The sequence below is a fragment of the Narcine bancroftii genome, chromosome 7 (genome assembly GCF_036971445.1).
Source record: "Narcine bancroftii isolate sNarBan1 chromosome 7, sNarBan1.hap1, whole genome shotgun sequence".
NCBI classification, from domain to species: Eukaryota; Metazoa; Chordata; class Chondrichthyes; order Torpediniformes; family Narcinidae; genus Narcine; species Narcine bancroftii.
In genome coordinates this window covers 27,347,365-27,367,110 of record NC_091475.1, presented here as the reverse complement: position 1 = coordinate 27,367,110, position 19,746 = coordinate 27,347,365, and the positions used below count along the sequence as shown (strand labels likewise).

The window sequence follows — 19,746 nt, the reverse complement described above, 5'->3', positions numbered from 1 at the left end:
ACTGGAGGTCAGGTAAGATGTTCCTCCTTCTGTTTGCCACAGAGATCAGTCACTCTGCAACTATACTCCTCTCATAGCTGGCACATTATTTAAATAGGTTTCCTATCCTCGATGATAAAGTGGCATTTTTTTGTCTTCTTTATTTGAATTAATAGGAATGTTGAATTAACTTTACATGTTGAATATGTTTATAAATAAACTTAGTAATTTTATCATTAATGTTTATGAAATATTTTTAAAACTTAAATTGTTTAAATTGTTTCAAATTATTGAAATTAATTTCACTGCATTTACATTAGGAACAATATGATCTGTGAGTTGCTATGTAGTTGTTCGGGAGTTCAGCTGCTGCTTCTCATGCTCTCATTCAGCTTTGTTGGAATAGTGTAGAAGAGCAGAAAGGTGATCAATGTGGGAGAGAGACATGGAAATAGTTACACTCCCATAAATACAAGCCATTTCTAAACAATAATCACGTAGCTGTTGATTTTCAGTTTTCTCATCAACCATATGGGAGCCATACATGAAACACAATAGAGAAATCCTACCGTGGACTTCCACCACCTAAAATGACAGAAGGAGAAGATAATGAAAAGAACTGACTCAGTAAAATTTCTTGTTTATTTTTATTAAGTGACAACATTGTTTAACGGGTTTAATGTATCTTATAGTTTGAACTTTAAATAAATGGGAAAGGGAGGGAGGGAAGGGAGGGGGGAAAAAGGGGGAGAAAATGACACTATATATTTAAGAAGAAAAATGTCTGTATGTATCTTGGTCAATATGGTTTATAGTGTGAAAAATAAAAAAAATTTAAAAAACCATCATGAACCTCATAGAAAACGCTAATAATTCCATCAATACACAAAAAAAACCAAGCAAGTCCCTCAGTCACAATGCTTTTGATGAACATTTAAATAAGCTTATATTTTTACCAGTTTCATACCCAGTGGAAATCAATGATGAGGGTATTGAAGAAAGTGAAATTAGAGTTGATAACTTCCTGAGTGACAGGGCTGGCCTGACAGATGATTGATGGAGCTATTTTTACCTTCTATTTCCTTTGCTCCTATTTTCTCAAAATTTAACTCATTTACTTTTACTTTTAGATTTGCAGGAAAACTTTAGGATTTTTGAACTCATTGGCCTTCTCACTACTTTTTTCTGTCTTGTTTTACGTCATTTTGCATCAGGATGTTATGTGAAATTGAAAAGGAAAACACAAAAGTCTGCAGACGCTGTGTTCGAAGTAAAAACACAACACTGGAAAAACTCAGCGGGTCAAAGATAAAGATGCATAACCAACTGTATTGTGACGAATGTTCAACCACACGAGACAGAGTGCAAGTTAAACCCTAGTTTTAATAGACTAATATATACAGCTAGGTCTTGCCTCTGTGCAAGCCTAGGTCAAAATGGAGGAGCAAGAGCTCCAATTGGCTTTATATACAAGGTCGTCAGGTTGTGGCCCTGGTGACCTAGTGGTGTAATAGCATATCACCACACCAACGTTTCGGGCTTGAGCCCTTCATCGAGATATGACAAAATGTATGCAAGCGCCCGAACAGAGTAGTGGGGGAGGAGGAGGCAGGGGGAGGAGCATGGTCCCAAAGGCAGGAGGTAATAGGTGGATAAGGGAGAGAAAAGGGGTGGCTCTGTGAATAGTGAGGGAAGGGGGTTGAGAGCTGGACGAGGGAGAACGGAGTGGTCTAGCAGAAACCGGAGAAGTCGATGTTAATGCCATCTGGTTGGAGAGAGCCCAGGTCAGAAAATCTAATTTATGGGTGGTCTTGGTAGGATAGTACACGAGGCAATGAAATCGAAATCAAAAAGTCCTCTTACATGAGAGATCACTAAATGTGATTTAGCTTTCTTCCAAAAACATGCAAAAGCACCGTGTCAAATTAAATTTTGTATTCACACCTACCGAATAGATCTACAATGACCCAGAGGTTACCATTACTGAGGCATGTGGTAATAAGGCAATTTTCAATTAAATTAAACTACATTAGAATTTAACACAGTAGTTTCCCAGATCATCTGAATAAATTCTCTCTACTTATTATTTCTTTGCCGTGTCTTTTGATGAATGTGCCAGCGTAAAGATTCTATGTCTCTGTATATGCTGGCTGACTTACTGGGTACTTCCAGTATTTACAGTATTATTTAATTTGTTAACTGGAGTTATTGCACTGAGTATTTGCTCTGGCACACAGCTGCACAGTCCTATATGATGCATCGTCACAAAGAATGAGTTCCTCTCATGAATTATTTTCATGTATCTACAATAATTCCTGTTCTACTCACAGACTTATGGAAACTAAGAAGGTAAAATAAGAATAACTAAGTGGCCAAATGATACACTCAATGGTCATCACAATAATTATTTCATAGGTATTGATGAAATTGTCAGCATGTGTCACAAAAATATTTGTAATTCTCTCTATTTAACTCCATCGAGGGACATTAATGTGACAGTTACTCCATGGCAAACTCCACTGCAGCTGTAAATTGCCCCACTCTTGGCAGTCTACCTGGATTCCTGTTGGTTTCCTTGTGAGTTGCATTCTCTTCTCCTGTAAGGAAAGACAAACAGATATGTTTAAGAATTAAGATTATGTACTTGGCTAATAGATGCATTCACTTTGCTGAGAGTGTCTAGACTGATAAAGACCCATACTACTGGATACAGGAGGAGCCTAAAGAAGGTGAATGATGGTTGCTAATATATCTTAAGTGGATGTGAGGAGCAATGCATTGATGTGTCAAAGGCAAGAAGGGATCTAAGTGGCTCACAGGGCATGTGGGTGATTCAGCAAACCTGGTGATGTTATAACTCTGCTTTCTGCACTGTTTCCCAGATCAGGTCACAAAGCACCTGCTGCTCATCTCTTCACTAACCACACTTCCTTTGTGAAACCAACAGGTTTCTTCTTCCCACTTCCCTCGACATGTGGCTCATGTCATTGACTAAAGCCAGCAATGATTCAATGGAAGGATAGTTCATCCATACTGCTGATCTTGCTCTTTATGAATCCATCCAAAACATTTACTAACTCTTGCAAATTACACTACTGCATTTGGACTTGAAATTACAGACATGCTTTACATAGATGCAAAATTTTTGCAAGAACCAAAAGTACAAATAAAAAAAATCTACAAAACTAGAGTGCATACTGTATAAACTGAAGGAAAACCCGAAAGGAAAAAATATAGGGCTTCATTTAGCTACATATTCTTTTAAAAATATTTTTACTGGTTTGGCTGAGAGAAATATTACTCATTATATATTTTCTACATAACTTTTATATAAATGCAATACAGAATATGAATCAGAAGTGATTTATACATTGTCTTGTCCACAATGAAATGGAAATTCCCTTATGAAAACTTCACCTCATATTCTAATATTACGAGATATTCATTGTTGGTTATCTAACTGGACTAATCTCTTCTACACAATGGAAAATAGAAAAAGAAGATCCTCCGCCCCTCCATTCTAATCCTACCCCTTCCACTAAACATGGTCACCAGCAAATAATATGTAAAGAATCGAGTCTCGGCTCGGTCAGGAAACTACTATCAAATTATGATAGTAGTCCATAAATGGGCCTCATATCTCATCAAATTCAATCTTGATCTATTTAATATTATATCTAATTTTCTCAAAACTCAAGCAAGACATAACTATGTTCAAATCATGTTGGGATCACCAGTGTAGCGAGTTGTGCGCGAGTGTAACGAAAAGACTGAGGAAAACAGGCTTGGAGCTTGAGTAACACAACTGTTTTACTTTGAATTCCACGCTACAGCCTCTAAGTCTGCGTCCTGGACAAGAAGACCAGATGTCTTCGCTGACTGCGAGTGAGAAGTAGGGCCAGTTCGCCGCTACAACTATGTGTGTTGCCACACAGTACCCATTGCATATGAGTTGGTGCTAAACTATCTTTCCATTTCATCAAAATTGTTCAATGGCTGTCAATGAAGTAAAAGTTATTTTTAAATTAAGTTCAAGGAAATATTCGCCACCTGAGAATAACCAAACAAAGCAATAAAAGGGCATGGTTTCAATTTAATCCTAAGAATCTTCGATAAAGTTTGGAAGAATTGTTCCCAAAACTCTTTTAGATTTGGACATTCCTAAAACATATGAATCAGAGAGGCATCAAAGATTTTACATTTATCAACATAAGAATAAAAACATTTAACTTTGGATATATGTATTCTATGTACCTCTTCAAATTGTAATAAACAATGTTGTTCACTGAATCAACATGGTATCCCGGTCTTCATCTGGGATTAATATATTTAAATCTTGTTCCCAATCATTCTTGATTCCCCTCCCTGAACATATTCTGAAACAAGGAGATAGCCAACTGAACACAGATGTGATCATATGCGACATCTGGAATAATTGACCTGGCATCAAACAAAAACAAGATTATGGGTGAACACACAAGAAGCATGAAAAAAATAAAATAAATGAAATGGCTACATCAATCTCTGCAACATAATGTAATCCACATGGAAAGAAACACAAACTACAGAAATCCCAATTGTACCATTCTACCTGATGGTTCACAAAAAATGGAGATTTACATTTTAGAAATTGTATATAAGTAATTTAAGTTACATTTTTCCCCTGTTTAGTAGATTTTAAAATACATTTTTTTATTTATTGGTGTCAACTGCGGTTCACTTAACAGCAATTTTGAGTCTGAGGCATAAGTTGGGGGATGAAATCCCACTCCAGGGACCTGAGTAGAAACATCTTGGATGACATTCCTATGAAGCACTGAAAAAGTACTTGGTGGTTGTGTCTTTCTGAGAGATGAGGCTTTACCTGCTGTCCCAGGAGGAAGTAGGAGATCCATTGCATTGTTTTTAAGAATAGCAGAAGTTATTCCCAGTGCTTTGCCCCATATTAATTCCTCATTCTACTGCTGTTTGCTCTTGAGTGCTGTGAGCAAAATAGCTGCTGCATTTTCTACACGGTAATAGGGATTAAATGACCATATATTAAGAGGGCTTTGGGCCAATCTTCAAGATTCAACATTCTTTTATTATCATATAATAAAACAGAAAATGTAATATTACACAAAATTTCCTTGAGGCATACAGAGATTCACCATCAGCACAAATTGCCGAGCGACCCTTATAGTCAGAAGCAAAAGAGAACATCTGAGACTATGAAAGGTGTGATCTAAGTTCAAGTCTTTAAGTTTAAATAGGCCACTCTGAGTTCAAATATATTAACTTAGCATAACAGAATATATAAAAAATCATCTGCTGAAATGCTACTATATCACATAATAACATCCAATTAGGTATGTCCCTGATAAGGACAATTCCTAGTGCTCAGTGGTTGGCCATTTGGAAGATTTCAACGTAGAGTAAAACCCCTGGTATCCAGCACCTATAGGGATTGGTAGATGCCAGATAAGTGAATTTGCCGATTCCTTGAGATTGGTGAACTAACCACTAGGGGCTCCAATTTTAAACTTATGTATTTTTCTTTCTTTTTAAAATATTTTTACTGATTTTAATAAAGAACATACAAAAAAAACGTGGAATTGAATAAGATGACATGGATAGATACATAAACTTAATAAGGCATTCAGTATGACAAAAACATACATGAATTGTAAATCATATCCATAATTCATATTCTAAATGATATATATCTTTTTTTGAAAAATAAACTCTAATATCACAAAAAAAGGAGATAAACTCAAAACCTTTGCCTAGCTGCATTGCCAGACGCTATATATAATTAGTATTAAAAGAGAAATTAAGGTAGAAAAAAAGTAAATAAAAAGAATGTGGAACTGACAAAAGTCAGACAATTTAATTACATTGAAGTGAAATTATCAAGTTAGAAGGTGAGTCATAAATGACCCCCATAACTTCTGGAATCTAATATCTGAATTATTAATGAATAACAAATCTTTTCCATGTTCAAACAAGACATGATGTCACACAACCACTGATCATGAGTAGGTAGGGCAGCATCTTTCCATTTAAGTAAAAGAGAGACAAAAGAAATCGCGTGACTCTGAACCAGAGAAAGAAGAATAATTTCCTCCCATTGTACTGGAGAGGACCACTAAAATATTCAGTGTTAATTCTATATTAAAATTTTTGACCAAGTATGGAAAATCTCCAGTATTTTTCTAGATTAGGACAAGTCCAGAACATATGAATTAGTGATGCTTCTCTGTTCTTACACCTGTAACACCAGGGGCTCATATTTACCATGGACATCTAATCCCTAGACACCTCCATTCCCCATGCTGAAGGCCTCAAAACCATTTGTTTCTTTCTGGATAATAGAACCAACCAATCCTCCTCCATCACCTCCCTCCTTCAGCTGGCAGAACTTGTCCTCACCCTCAATAATTTCTCCTTCGACTCATCAAACTTTCTCCAGGTTAAAGGGATAGCTATGGGTACCTGCATGTTTGCTACATGGAGCAATCCATGCTTCAAGCCCACACAGGTAAGGCCCCTCAACTCTTCCTCTGCTACATCAATGATTACTTTAGTGCTGCCTCATGTACCCATGACGAGCTCAGTGACTTCATCCACTTTTCTGCCAACTTCCAGCCTGACCTTAAATTCACTTGGTCCATCTCTAGCAATACTCTCCCTTTCCTTGATATCTCAGTCTCCATCTCGGGAGACAAACTCTCATCAGACATCTTCTAGAAACCCACCAACTCCCACAGCTACCTCGACTATACCTCTTCCCACCCTGTCCCCTGTAAGGATTCCATTCCATTCTCTCAATTCCTCCATTTCCATTGCATCTCCACCCAGGATGAGGACTTCCATGTCAGATCATCAGATATGTCCTCCTTCTTCAAACAACATGGCTTTCCCTCTACCACCATCAACTCAGCACTCACCCACATATCCTCCATTACCCACACATCTGCCCTGTCCCCCCTTTGTCCCCATGTGCAACACTTAACCCCCCAGCCTCTGCATCCAACACATCCTCCTCCACCATTTCCACCACCTACTACATGATCCCACCACTATACACATATTCCCCTCTCCACCTTCTGCAGGGACCACTCCTTCCATGACTCCCTTGTCCACCCCTCCCTCCCCACCAATGCTGAATACAGGTGCCCCCATCTTGGGCCCAGACCACGTGGTCTCAGGATTTTAAATAAAACACCATCGGCTCCTTTATGAAGTCATTGATAGACATGGATAGATAATATCTGGCAAAAGTTCTCAGTATTATACACTGACTCTATGAAAGCAAAGTATGCAGTTGAAAGTCATGGACATGATATTTTTCTTGTCAAAGAAGGTCTTTGTGTTTAATATATTTGGTGTGAATACAACCTGACATCTGCCCAAGGCAAAAAATGACATCTGGGAACTGCTGTTGGCTAGTGAGGACTGCATCATTGTTTAAGGAGTTTTGAACTAAGTTAACATTATAAATCAAGTCCATTCATAAGGTTTGACAGTGATCAATGATAATATAGTTAAAAGATGGTAGGACTAAGGACATTTTGCTAAGGAATTCTATCGGAGAAGCCTGTAATAATTACCAACTGAACCACAACCATAATTTTGCATGTAAGATGTCTTCAGCCAAATGATCTCTCTCTCTCTCTCTCTCTCTCTATACACACACACACACACACACACACACACACACACACACACACACACACACACACACACACACACACACACACACTCCTTAATTAAACAATTGATGACTTCCAGCTTTCCCAATAATTATTTGCCCATCATGGTTTAGATTAAAGGGCTCAAGACTGACATGTTGTTTATGTATCTTTATCTTTGCTATATAAAGTTCACTGCTTGACCTGTTGAATTTCTCTAGCATTTAGTTTTACTTCCATCACAGTGCCTGCAGATTTTCATGTTTACTCCAGATTGATTTTGTCAAAATGGTTTGATGATAACATTACAATTGCAATGGAATAACAGGGTAAATTCTGATGAACACGATTTCAATACTGGTGAATAGTTCATCAGTTAATCTTGTTTTCCAAATTGCAGATGTAAGATGAAAAGGAAGGGAGGGGCCATAGGAGAAATGTAAGAGAAGTATATCCAGTGCTTCATTGCAACGTTACAGGACATACATAGCAAGCCGATGATTACTGGAGAGGATTCAGGTATCCTATGTGCGGAGAAAAGAATTCCACAAAAATGTGTGTCACAACCTCCTACCAATTGCAAACCCACTCCCAGGTCAGAACAATTCTCCAGCAGTTGTCATGGTAACCATTACCTTACATTCCCCTGTTCTTGAAACTTCCGAAGCAACAGCAATTGTATCAAGATGATTTGTATACCCTGACCAGTGAATTCATCAATTTCCCTGTAGAAAATTGACAGCAGCACAAAAGAATCTTGCACTTTTACTGTTTGACTGGATTCCCCAAAGTGCCACCATTATTGATAGCATATGCATGTAGCCATATGGGCCTCTTTTCCTTTAGGAACAGACAGGAGGGTGCACTTTGTGATGCAGCTGGTTGTAACTATGGATACAAAATCATACATGTTAATACCAAAGTTATGGAAAAATAAATCACAACGCCTATAGTTCACTCTCCTACCTCATCTCCCCAAGAACACCATAGTATTCTTTACAATTATTTTATTCCATTTCAATTAAGTATCAATGGACATTAGCGTATCAGTAAAACTGAACTAAATATTGTTCATGATGCAAGTTATTCTCTGTGTTTTACTTGTGTTTCCTTCATGCTTTACACCTCTATTTCCTCCTGATAACTTCCCAACTAAAAAGAGAATCTGAGTTTCAGTGGTTGCTTTCATGGATTTTCTAGATCAGTACCTTGTACTGATATCAGCAGTGTTTCTCTGATAGCTGGTTAAGTCCATGGAACATTTGACATATCTGAGCTCAAATGAAATGAAATGGATGTTATCTTGTTATAGCCTTAACGACACCTTCATTATCCATGCCAGCACCAAGAATTTCCCAGATTCATCACAAATCCACACATCTACAATGAGGGTCCTTCCACTTTAATTCCACCCTGCCTTCTTTCCTCCCATCACACTGACAGAGAATTAGAGTAGGTGATAGAAAGTCTTCTGAGAAATGGTTGAATTACTCTATTTGGCTTTGTCACTTCCTGTTTGAGTTGGTTCTTTAATTGGTCATTAAATTGGGAGAATTGGTATGTTGAATGGAGAACACAGCACAACACAGTTCACAGTACCGCACAAACAGTGACTCGTATCAAAGTAGAGACACGACAGAATGTTGGCCCTTACAGCTCAGAAATATTGATTAGAAAGTATTGATAACTTAACCAGCTTCTCTTGTTCAAACCTCCTTTCAGGTATCCATGCGGACCTAGTGAGCAATCTACAGCTCAACAATTCGGAGGCAGTTTTGCCATCATTGCCAGAAAATTAGCAGGTATCAGCAAACATTGAAGATCTCAGTTTCTTCACTCCTTGCCTGATGTTCAGCAGTTGTATCAGACCTGATTTATTCCTCAGCCATTGGTCTACACATAGATTGCTTGTGCTTGGTCTGTCATCATGGTTTATACTCTGAATGATACAAAGCTCTTTACATGTGGATAGTGCAAAACGTTTGGAGTTTCTGGTTTTATTGTCAATGGCTCGGTGTGATAGGTGTTTCTGTGTTTCTACCTGGAAGCATTGGACTGAGGGTGGTAAATGATATAAAGTTATATATCATGACTATAAGGTTTTATAATTCCAGTAGTGAAATTTTGTTTGGCTAATCATATGTCAATTTGTATTATGTCAAAAATAAGTGAATTCTCCAATTTTCAATGTTCTAAGTTCAAATTTTACAAAGTTCAGATTTGTCAGAGTACATGTATGACCTCACATACAACCCTGAGATTCTTATTCCTGTGAGCAAGGCAGAATTACCTCTTACTGTTAACAATCATCACTCATTAAAATCAGCGTGAAAGATAGAATCATTTATTAAATGTTAGTACCCATGAATTTATCTCTCAATATGCATCTAATTACATTATTCAACAATATCAAATTGTCAGCAGGGCCTTTTCATAGGCAACACTGATTTTCTGAATGGAAACTAACACTAATCTTCAGTCAACATTCTCCAAATATCTCTCCAAATGTTTTGCTCTGTATTCCTCAAGGCAAAAGCAAGATATGTCAGCACCACCTGCAGGTAAATTACTGAATAACGCCCTGGTAACAGAGATGGGAGCCAGGTTTTCTACTTTGTTCCCGTGTCTCTCTTTGGCTTGGCTTCACGGACGAAGATTTATGGAGGGGTAATGTTCCCATGTATCGTTCCACTAAATGCATATGGTCGTATTTACATCCGAATTGTTTTTACACTGAACTGCTTGATGTTGAAATGTACCTTACATAGAACATTACAGCACAGTACAGGCCCTTCAGGCCACAATATTATGTCGACCTATACATACCTACCAAATAAAAACAAAACCCTCCCTGCCTCATATTCCTCTATTTTTCTTTCATCCATTTGCCTGTCCAAAGGTTTCTTAAATTTTTCCTACCTGCACCAACTCCCCTAGCAAATGCATTCCACATACTCAGAACACTCTGATAAAAAGCTTACCCCTGATGTCTCCCCTGAACCTTCCCCCTATCACTTTCTACAGATGCCCTCTAGTGTTTGCAACTCCCACACTGGTAAAAAGTTTCTTGCTGTCTACCTTATCTATACCTTGCATAATCTTATTCTTTCTTTGGCTTGGCTTCGCGGACGAAGATTTATGGAGGGGGTAAAAATCTTATATACTTCCATTAAATCACCTCTCATTCTTCTTCACTCCAAAGAAAAAAGCCTTGGCTCCAGGGGCATAGCCAGGTTCTAAAGTTAGGAGAGAGAGCGTATTAAAAAGGCACCATGACCATGCCAGATGATGAACCAGTGGTTGAATGGAGGGCCACACTTATTTTTTAGCAGTGTTGGACTGGGGGGGGGGGGGGGCATGGAAGCATCGTTGGAGTGGAGGGGTGGCATCGGCATCAGAGCGGGGTGGTGGTGGCGTCGGAGGATCCCAGTCAGAGGATCCCACCTGCTTCAAAAGACCATCAATCAGAAGACCAGGGTGAGCTTGTAAATAGAACGGTCTTGCCTGATAGAGGGGATGTAGTAAAACTTCAGGGGGACGCCCCTGCTCATTTGATGAAGCTTTGGAAACAGTGGGGGTGTGCCAAAGATCCAGAATTATATATATATGTAATAACACATTTGGGTAAGGAGGGAATGGTAGGAGTGGCACTACAAAGAATTGATGGCACCCTAATTTGAGAAAAGAGGCACAGGAAGAATTATAGAATTGCCTAGAGTACACAGCTGGAAGTACTGTTTTGTTATTATTGATTTACCTCAAATAACTGGGAATGAGGAGAATGGTTCTGGAATTGGGAGCAGGAGTTTTCTGTGGAAATAGTTGACAAAATGTAAAATTATAATTTATTGTGTTATTTAATTTTGAAACTCCCTTTTTGCACAATGGGATTTCCTTTACTCAGAAAAATGCAGCAATTCAAGAAGGCAGATTATCACCTCATTCTCAAGTACACTTAGGGATGGGCTAGAAATGCTTCTCTTTCCAATGGTGCCGAGATCCCCAAAATGATCAGTTTTTTTTCAATGTTGCACTAGTTTGAAATCATCAGTAGATCTTTCAATATGTTATCTACAACGAACAGAGTTACAAAGCAAACAATAAAAGTTCTTCTTGAATGAGAGTTGAAAATAAAGTGTATAATATTTTCTTCATTCCAATCAGAAACCAAATGCTCTCTCGGAGACCTTGTTAGCTTTGTTGAATTGGAGGAGGCTTTCTGTTGCAGGTTCAGGCATTTAGGATTGACGTTTAGATTGCTCCAACTCTTTCATACATAACCCCAGAACCACAACATTATTGACAATGGTAGCCTGAGCTGGATTTGAAATTAGACATACACCCTGGGCAGCAGATAAAAACGTAGAAGTGTGACTTGACCTTTCTGCCCTTGGTGCAAAAAAAATTAATTATGCACAAGAACTAACTGAAATTCTTGAGACCTTACATTTGCAGGTACGTAATGCTCAGAGAAACAAGAAGGACAACATAGAGGGACCAAAAATCCTGCCCGGTGATTATGTTCTGATAAGGAATTGGGAGCGGAAAAATAGTTGGCTTTACTTAACTTGATTAAACTAGACTTCCCTCCATTAATGACATCTTTAAGAGGCGGTGCCTCAAGAAGGAAGCTTCTATCATCAAGGATTGTCACCACCCAGATATTGCCCTTCTCTCATTGCCTCCATCAGGGAGGAGGTACAAGAGCCTGAAGATACACACCCAGTGTTACAAAACTGTTTCTTCCCCATCTCCATCAGATTTCTGTATGGACAATGAATCTATGAGCACGATCTCACTTTTTTCTCTTTTTTAAATGACATTTATTTTTTAAATCTTGCATTTAGAAAATTGTAATTTATTGTAATTTTGCACCATGTTCTTCATAATACTACTGCTATAGAACAACAAATTTCATGACACATGTTCATGGCAATAAACCTGATTCTGATTCAGACACTAAAAAGCCTAAGAAGTGTCACGAATGAAAATAATGAATCTTTCTCAAAGTATCTGTAATCTATTCCCCAATTAAGCTTTAGATTCTGCTTAAATGAACCCTGAATCTATTTAGTCTCTCAATTAGGATTCCAACTTCAAGTATTGAGCATTGCCACACAACCTGCTTCAGTTTTAGCACATATGTTCACCTCCAGCTTCACCGACACTGAGACACCTCACTCTATTGTCTCCCACACCCTCAGTCAGGCTCTTTTCACTGTCACCCAAGTTTCAAGTCTTCCATGATTCAATCCTACTCATTAGTTGCTAGTTTGGTCCAGTTGTCTCCTGGACCTTCAGGTCATGGACTAATGCCACAATTTATCAAAGAAATACAGCCTCATGCATGATTATGTGAATTTTAACACTTGGCTTCTTGCTCAAAGAGAGAAAAAATGATTTGATATATTTTTGAAGAAAAAAGATGGTGTCCTGTTGAATATTTCTCCCTTAACTAACATTACTGCAACTGATATAAGTTCATCAACTTGAAATGCTAACTTCATTTCTCTGTCCAGTCTTCTGAGTGCTTTGAGCATTTTCTGTTTTATTGGCTTCTTCAGCTGCTTCCAAAATCTGCCAATAATCATTTTCTGGCATGCCTTAGATTATTTTCCTAGTCTACCTTAGAGCATTACAATTGCTTTGGTTCTGCGGTGCTTGCACCATAAGTGCACCCATATTGCCATCATATTCCCATCACTGCCTCCTAGTGGATCATTAATCAGAAGAACTATTAATCCTTCCGAAGAGAGTTTGGATGGACTTAGATCATTTCATCTGGAACAATGGGGATGCTGGCAGGGGAAGTGCTCAGTTTGCTGGAAGTGAGGACAAAAGCCTGGAGGAAATTTACAAGGCAGGTTTCTGACAAAAAGAATGGTGGGTGTTTGAAGCATGCTGTCAGGAAAAATGATGGAAGCAGATCTGATGACAATATTTAAGAGGCATTTAGATAGACACATGAATAGGCAGGGAGTTCAGACAAGTGGACCAGGTGTAAGCGGATGAACAATTTAAATTGGCACAGAGATCTTGGGCTAAAAAGTCTATTCCTGTGAAATTCTGTTCTATATTGCAAGGCAGATGAATGACTGGTGTTCACTTTATCACAATAAGACATATGTCATAATGCTTGCTATTGCCCCCTTCCCACTTTCGTCCTGGAAAAGAATTCCATTTCAAAATGTTGACTGACCTACTGAGTTCCTCCAGCTTCTCAATGTTTGCTTGATTTTGGCAACAGCAATTCTAGTGGTTCTTTACATAGTCCCCTATATTTCTTTATTGAAAAGGCAGCCTTATCTAGTGGAGATGCTGCTTCACATTGGTAGCAATTGGGTTCAGTCCTAACTGAGCCCTCTGGATTCTTCCCACTACACAAAGATACGCTGGTTTGCTGGTTATTTGATCATTTTGAATTGCCCCAATGTTTAGATTAGTAGTAGAATCTTGAGAGAGTTGATATCAATGTAGAGAGAATAGGTTACAGGAAAATTCAGTGTGGAATTGATAGTGATCTGTGAGCTGGCATATACTCAGTGGGCTAAATGGACCATTTTTATGTTGCAAGGAAATGTGGGGAAATTGAGTTGAGATTTTAGATATTCAAAATTTTTAAGAATCGTAACAAAATCGTACAATGGCAAATCATTTATCATGCAACAGAAACTAACAAGAGACAGAAAAGTTTAGAAAAGGAAAAATATTCTAATCATCTAATCTCTGAAAGTTTGCAAGGCTGCACCTCCAGATGTGCTTCTTAAAGAACCTTTATTTAAATATTGATAATGATCCCTTAGACTTGAAGGATCTATGAAGACTTCCTGCAGAAAGTAACTAGCGTCAAATCGAGACAAGTTTATTGTCATCTGATTGCACAAGTACAACCCAACGAAACAGTCCTTGGTAAAAAACATGCAGATCGCCACCGGACTTAACACATATGCAGACAAAAAATTCATATGCAGGACAATTATTCATATATAATAAACAAATAAATATTGTTTGATGAGTATGAAAATCTCAGTTGGTTAGTATGAGCAGTTTCTTTGGTCATTCAGCATTCTCACTGCCTGAGGGAAAAAGCTGTGCCTCGGCCTGGAGGTGCCGGCTCTGATACTCCTGTATCTCTTTCCCAACAGGATCAGCTGAAAGTTGCAATGGGTGGAGGGGTAGAAGGGGCCCTCAATAATTTTGTGTACCCTCTTCAGGCAAAGATTGTGGGGGGTGGGGGGGGGAGGGGGAAAGACTCCATTGATCCTCTCTGCAACTCTTTTGGTCCTGCGAATTGACCTCCAATCCATTTCTCTGCAGCAAATGTGATGCAGCTGGTCAGATTGTGCCAATATTGCATCCAAATTGTGCCAATGATATAGTGGATTAATGAATGGATCATTGAGAGGATTTGTCTAGGCATCATGAGTGATGATCTTCTGATTTGAGCATTGTCTGAGAGAGATTTTGAGGTATCAGGTGGTGAACTACATTTTTAGAAAACACTCACTTGGATCCCTGTTGAGGTTGGAAGGGATGCCTAACATTATTTTTAGCCACTGGTGACCCTCAATATCTCCACAACTAAGGTTGTATTGAGTATAAAAAGCCACCAGACATTTCATTACCAGGAGTTGCTTCTCAAATATCACATGTATCTCACCAAATTGTCAATATGAAAGCTACTAACCAAATCAGTGGGCTGCCAGCTTTTCACAATCTATATCAATAAATTGACTGAGGCATTTATATCCTAGTTTGTGGACCGTACAAAGCAAGGTGGCAATATGGGCTACGGCGACTTCCTGAAATGACACGTAGACAGGTGACAGCATGGCAAATAAAATATAACGTGGAAACATGTGACGCACGCACTTCAGTGGAAGAAATGAGAAAATCAACATTTGTTTTAATATTGGAAGATTGAACAGGTTCAGACTCAGAGAGAACTGAACATCTATGTATAGGAATTATTGCAAGTCAAAATGAAGATATGGCAAGCTAATAGGAAAGCAAGACTACCTTTATTGAAAGGCTATTTGTGTTCAAGCAACATCTTGGTCTATTTATATGGGGTCCTTGCAAGTCCTCTTCTGGAATATTATGATGTATTTATGATAGAGGGAGCACAGCAAGGGTCCTCTCGCTTGATTGTTGGTTGGTGGGTTTCTTGTTTGAGGACAATTCAAATAGCTCATTGAAATGCTCAAACTGCTTCCTTAAGAGCTGGATGCAGACATGCACTGCTGATGTTCCCTCTGGTTGGAATGTCTAGGGCGAGGGTCACAATGCCAGTAAAAGAAGTGGTCATTCATGACCGAATAAGAAAAAGTAACGAACAAAACCGCGACACATTGTTGCCAGAACCACCCAGGCCAATCACATGATCCAGCCCAGCAGCACAGGCAGGCCATTGGGTCAAGGTGCGGTTCTGACAGTGACGAACAGGCCGATGCCCCGCCTCCGCCCAGGCAGCACTTGAGAGGCAGCTGGAGGTGGACAGGGGCGCTCCTTGGTTGGAGTCGAGTGAAGTTGCTGCCGCCATGGGATTGGACGAGGTTTTCCAGGCGATGGGTGGCATCGGGCCACGTCAAGTCTACCTGGTCATCTTGCTCACCCTCTTACAGGTGAGGCGGCTGCCGGGCATTTGGGGTGAGCTCGGACACGGGGAGCAGGGGCTCACGCCGCGACTGGGCTGTCTTCAAGATAAAAGGGCCTGTGGAGACGGGGCTGCCAGTTGGGGCTTGAGGGCGATCGTTAGGTGGGGCAAGACGGAAGTACATTCGTGGAGGGAAGAGCATTCATGGACACGTTGAACTTTTATTTCTATGAGATCCAAGTGGGCGCTGAACCTTGATGGTGTCACCACTGGTGGGAATGAAGGAAAACGCCATAGAATGGCCATATTTCTGAAGACGGTAATTCCTGCATCAGACTCACGTTAGAGTAGCTCATTGGTTTAAAAAAAACTTTTCGAGGGACTTTGGGAAGAGTTGCCAAGGTTTAATCGCGTGTGCAAAGATACCCCGGGTTAAACAGTGCTTTATTCCAATTTAAATCATATCACATGATAGCATTCTCTGCTTGTAGTAAACTTGCATTTAAATACAATGCTGCCTTCAACGAGCTCGAACTTTTTTGTTCCTTCCAATCACATACCACCTAGTAATCGCTTACTAATCAAAGGGCATCCATGGTATGGAGGGATATGGATTAAACCAGTGATTCTCAACCACCTTTTCCCCTACTCACCATCCCTTACTAACTACAGAGCACCTTTGGCATCCCATGTTTGGGGGGAGGGAGGGAGAAAGTTGAGAACCATTGGATGAAATGAAGGTGAATAGTTCAGGTAGACAATTTTGACCTTGCGTGCTGAAGGGTCTGTTCACACGTTCTATAAAAATTGTGACCCCAGAATTTGGAGTATTGTGTGCAAATTTGGTTGCCAAACTACAGCCAGGATAGCTGTAAGATGGAAAGAGTGCAGAGAAGATTTACTAGTATGTCGCCAGGTCTTCAGGAGTTGAGTTACAGGGAAAGATTAAACAGGTTAGGACTTTATTCCTTGGGGTGTAGAAGAATGAGGGGAGATATGATAGAGGTTTACAAAATTATGAGGGGTGTAGACAGAATAAATGCGAGTAGGCTCTCTCCACAGATTAGGAGAGACAAATATGAGAGGACATGGCTTTAGGGTGAAAGGGGAAAGGTTCAAGGGGAGCATGAGGGGGAACTTTTGCACGAACTTTTGGAACGAGCCGCCATCTGATGTGGTAAATGCGAGCTCACTCTTAAGTTTTAAGAATTAATTGGGTAGATACATGGATGGGAGAAGTCTGGAGGGTTATGGAATGGGTTCAGGTCAGTGGGACTAGAGGTATGATGCTTTGGCACAGACTAGAAGGAGTGAATGGCCTATTTTCTGTGTGGTAGGGTTCTTTGGAGCATGTGATTTTTTTTTTGACTACTCCTTTTAACCAAGGTACAGAATGCTAGAGGTAGGAGGTATTGCTGGAACAGTGTGCCTAACTGGACGGCAACTTGAGTGTTGTGCACGGTTCTTATCACCACATTCTGGAAAAATGATTGCAGAAGCCGTTGCTGAGATTTGAATGCAACTATAATGAAAGATGGGATGATCTTGGTTTTTCTTCCATGGTGCATAGGAGGCAGATTGAAGACTTAGTTTTCAAAATGGTGGTGATGCAGAAAACTCCATCATCCTTGAACAGTACATGGATGTGCACTTGTATAACTAAAGCCCTGACTGATGATAACACTTGTCACTGGATGACGATCACTGGAATCTAGCTTTTGAGGATTGCTGCTGAGCTGCACTTTTATTGACCAGATAATTTCCACAGGATTTGAGCCAAATTCCATTTCTCATTTCAATTTGGTGTTACAATGCAAATTCAGCAAGTACCTAGAATAAGATTGAAATAGTCTCAGAAATTAGTAACCTTGGACAATAATTTCTAGATGCTTGGTGATAGCCTCAAACCCTTTTTTATGGATTTCAGCTGTCTTTGGACTAAGATGTGTCATTCCCAGCAGTACAAAGGTCCACTTAAAACCTTCTAATTTTTTTGGTCATGATCCTCTTCACAAGCCATGGCAAATTAAATAAAAAAACTATCTTTCTTGCGTATGCAATTAATCATGTCCTTCAAAAATTTGCCTATGATAAATTATTGAGGATTTGATTTTGTGCATCAATTCATTGTAGAATTGCTTTTTAATGTTTGATAGCAACTGTATTCATCCACATCTATCTGCAGACTTGGGTACAGCCATCTGTGTGTCCAAATCCTGGGAAATTAGGGAAGGATAATTTTGATTTTAAAAGTGCCACACTTGCACCCACACCTCCTCTCTCACCACCATTGAGGTCCCAAACAGTCATTCCAAGAGAAGCAGCACTTCACTTGTGAATCTGTGGAGTCATCTGCTGCATCCATTGCTCCAATCGTAGGCTCGTCACCTCCTCTCTCACCACCATTGAGGCCCCAAACAGTCCTTCCAAGAGAAGCAGCACTTCACTTGTGAATCTGTGGAGTCATCTGCTGCATCCATTGCTCCAATCGTGGCCTCGTCACCTCCTCTCTCACCACCATTGAGGCCCCAAACAGACCTTCCAAGAGAAGCAGCACTTCACTTGTGAATCTGCGGAGTCATCTGCTGCATCCATTGCTCCAATCATGGCCTCGTCCAGTCTGGGGATTTTTTTTACTGAGCATCTTTGCTCTACCTGGATCAATGATAAGGATCTCCCAGTGGCCAACCATTTCAATTCTGCACCCCATTCCCATGCAGACAGGTTTGTCCATGGCCTCATGCAATGCCAAACCAGGAGCAATGTCTAATATTCTGACAGGAGGTTTCCTCCAGCTCTCCTTTCACAAAGCTATCTTCCACTCCCTCTGTTTTCTCTTGTGTACTCCCTCCCTTGCCAATCTATTACCTCTTGCCTGTAGGTCTGTGCTCCTCCCACTATTCAGGCACCTGCAAACATTTTGCTCATACCTTGATGAGGGGCTCGGGCCTGAAACATTGGTTATTTATCTTTATCTTTGCTATATAAAGAACAGTGTTTGACCGGCTGAGTTTCTTCAGCATTGTTTTTACGTCTTTGAATGATGTGTATTGACTGAGGAGGATAAGGGACACATGAAGCAATTTGATTGACAGCGTCATGTGTCCCTTATCCTCCTCAGTCAATACACATCATTCAAAGACACATGAAGCAATAAGGGCTACTATAACCATGTGGGAAAAGGTGAAGTATAAAGAGGTGGGAAAATATGTATTTTTGAATATTTTATAAATATTTGTCCTTTTAGTCAGGCATCGTATAGTCATGTCTCCAATATAATGGTGTTTGTTGATTGGGTGAGACCTTCAATACTGATAAACCGCCATGGATATCCATAAATCTTCCATGTTGTCACTTTTGACATTGAGGGGGATGGAAGTAAATTGAAATATCTTGTTTAATTTTACAATTTTTCTCAAGTGTAGTTATTACAGGGGTGATATCTTAGCTGATCTCCAGGTGACAGTGTCTGTTGAATGTCTGTTTGATTCATTGCTC

The 19,746-nt window shown here is 39.6% G+C and overlaps 1 protein-coding gene and 1 long non-coding RNA gene across 10 annotated transcripts in view; one reads left to right on the top strand and one right to left on the bottom strand.

Annotated features, from left to right (window-relative positions):
- Nucleotides 1-1,763: 1,763 nt before the first annotated feature.
- On the bottom strand, nt 1,764-15,952 carry LOC138739816 (uncharacterized). Its single transcript, XR_011342452.1, has 3 exons — nt 15,672-15,952; nt 4,234-4,419; nt 1,764-2,576 (listed from the first exon to the last, which is right to left on the bottom strand). It is a non-coding gene; the product is annotated as an uncharacterized lncRNA (long non-coding RNA).
- A 141-nt stretch (nt 15,953-16,093) lies between these two features.
- Nucleotides 16,094-19,746, top strand: part of LOC138738639 (solute carrier family 22 member 15-like) — a 58,753-nt gene continuing 55,100 nt past the window's right edge. For 3 of the 9 annotated variants that reach the window (XR_011341640.1, XM_069889240.1, XM_069889245.1), the window contains exon 1: nt 16,094-16,276. Coding sequence is in view for 8 of the 9 variants with exons in the window: in XM_069889240.1 (XP_069745341.1) it covers nt 16,193-16,276 (84 nt within the window). In the remaining variant the exon portion in view is untranslated. The remainder of the gene's footprint in view (nt 16,277-19,746) is intronic. The other 6 variants (XM_069889242.1, XM_069889239.1, XM_069889244.1 and 3 more) reach the window with 2 other exon arrangements.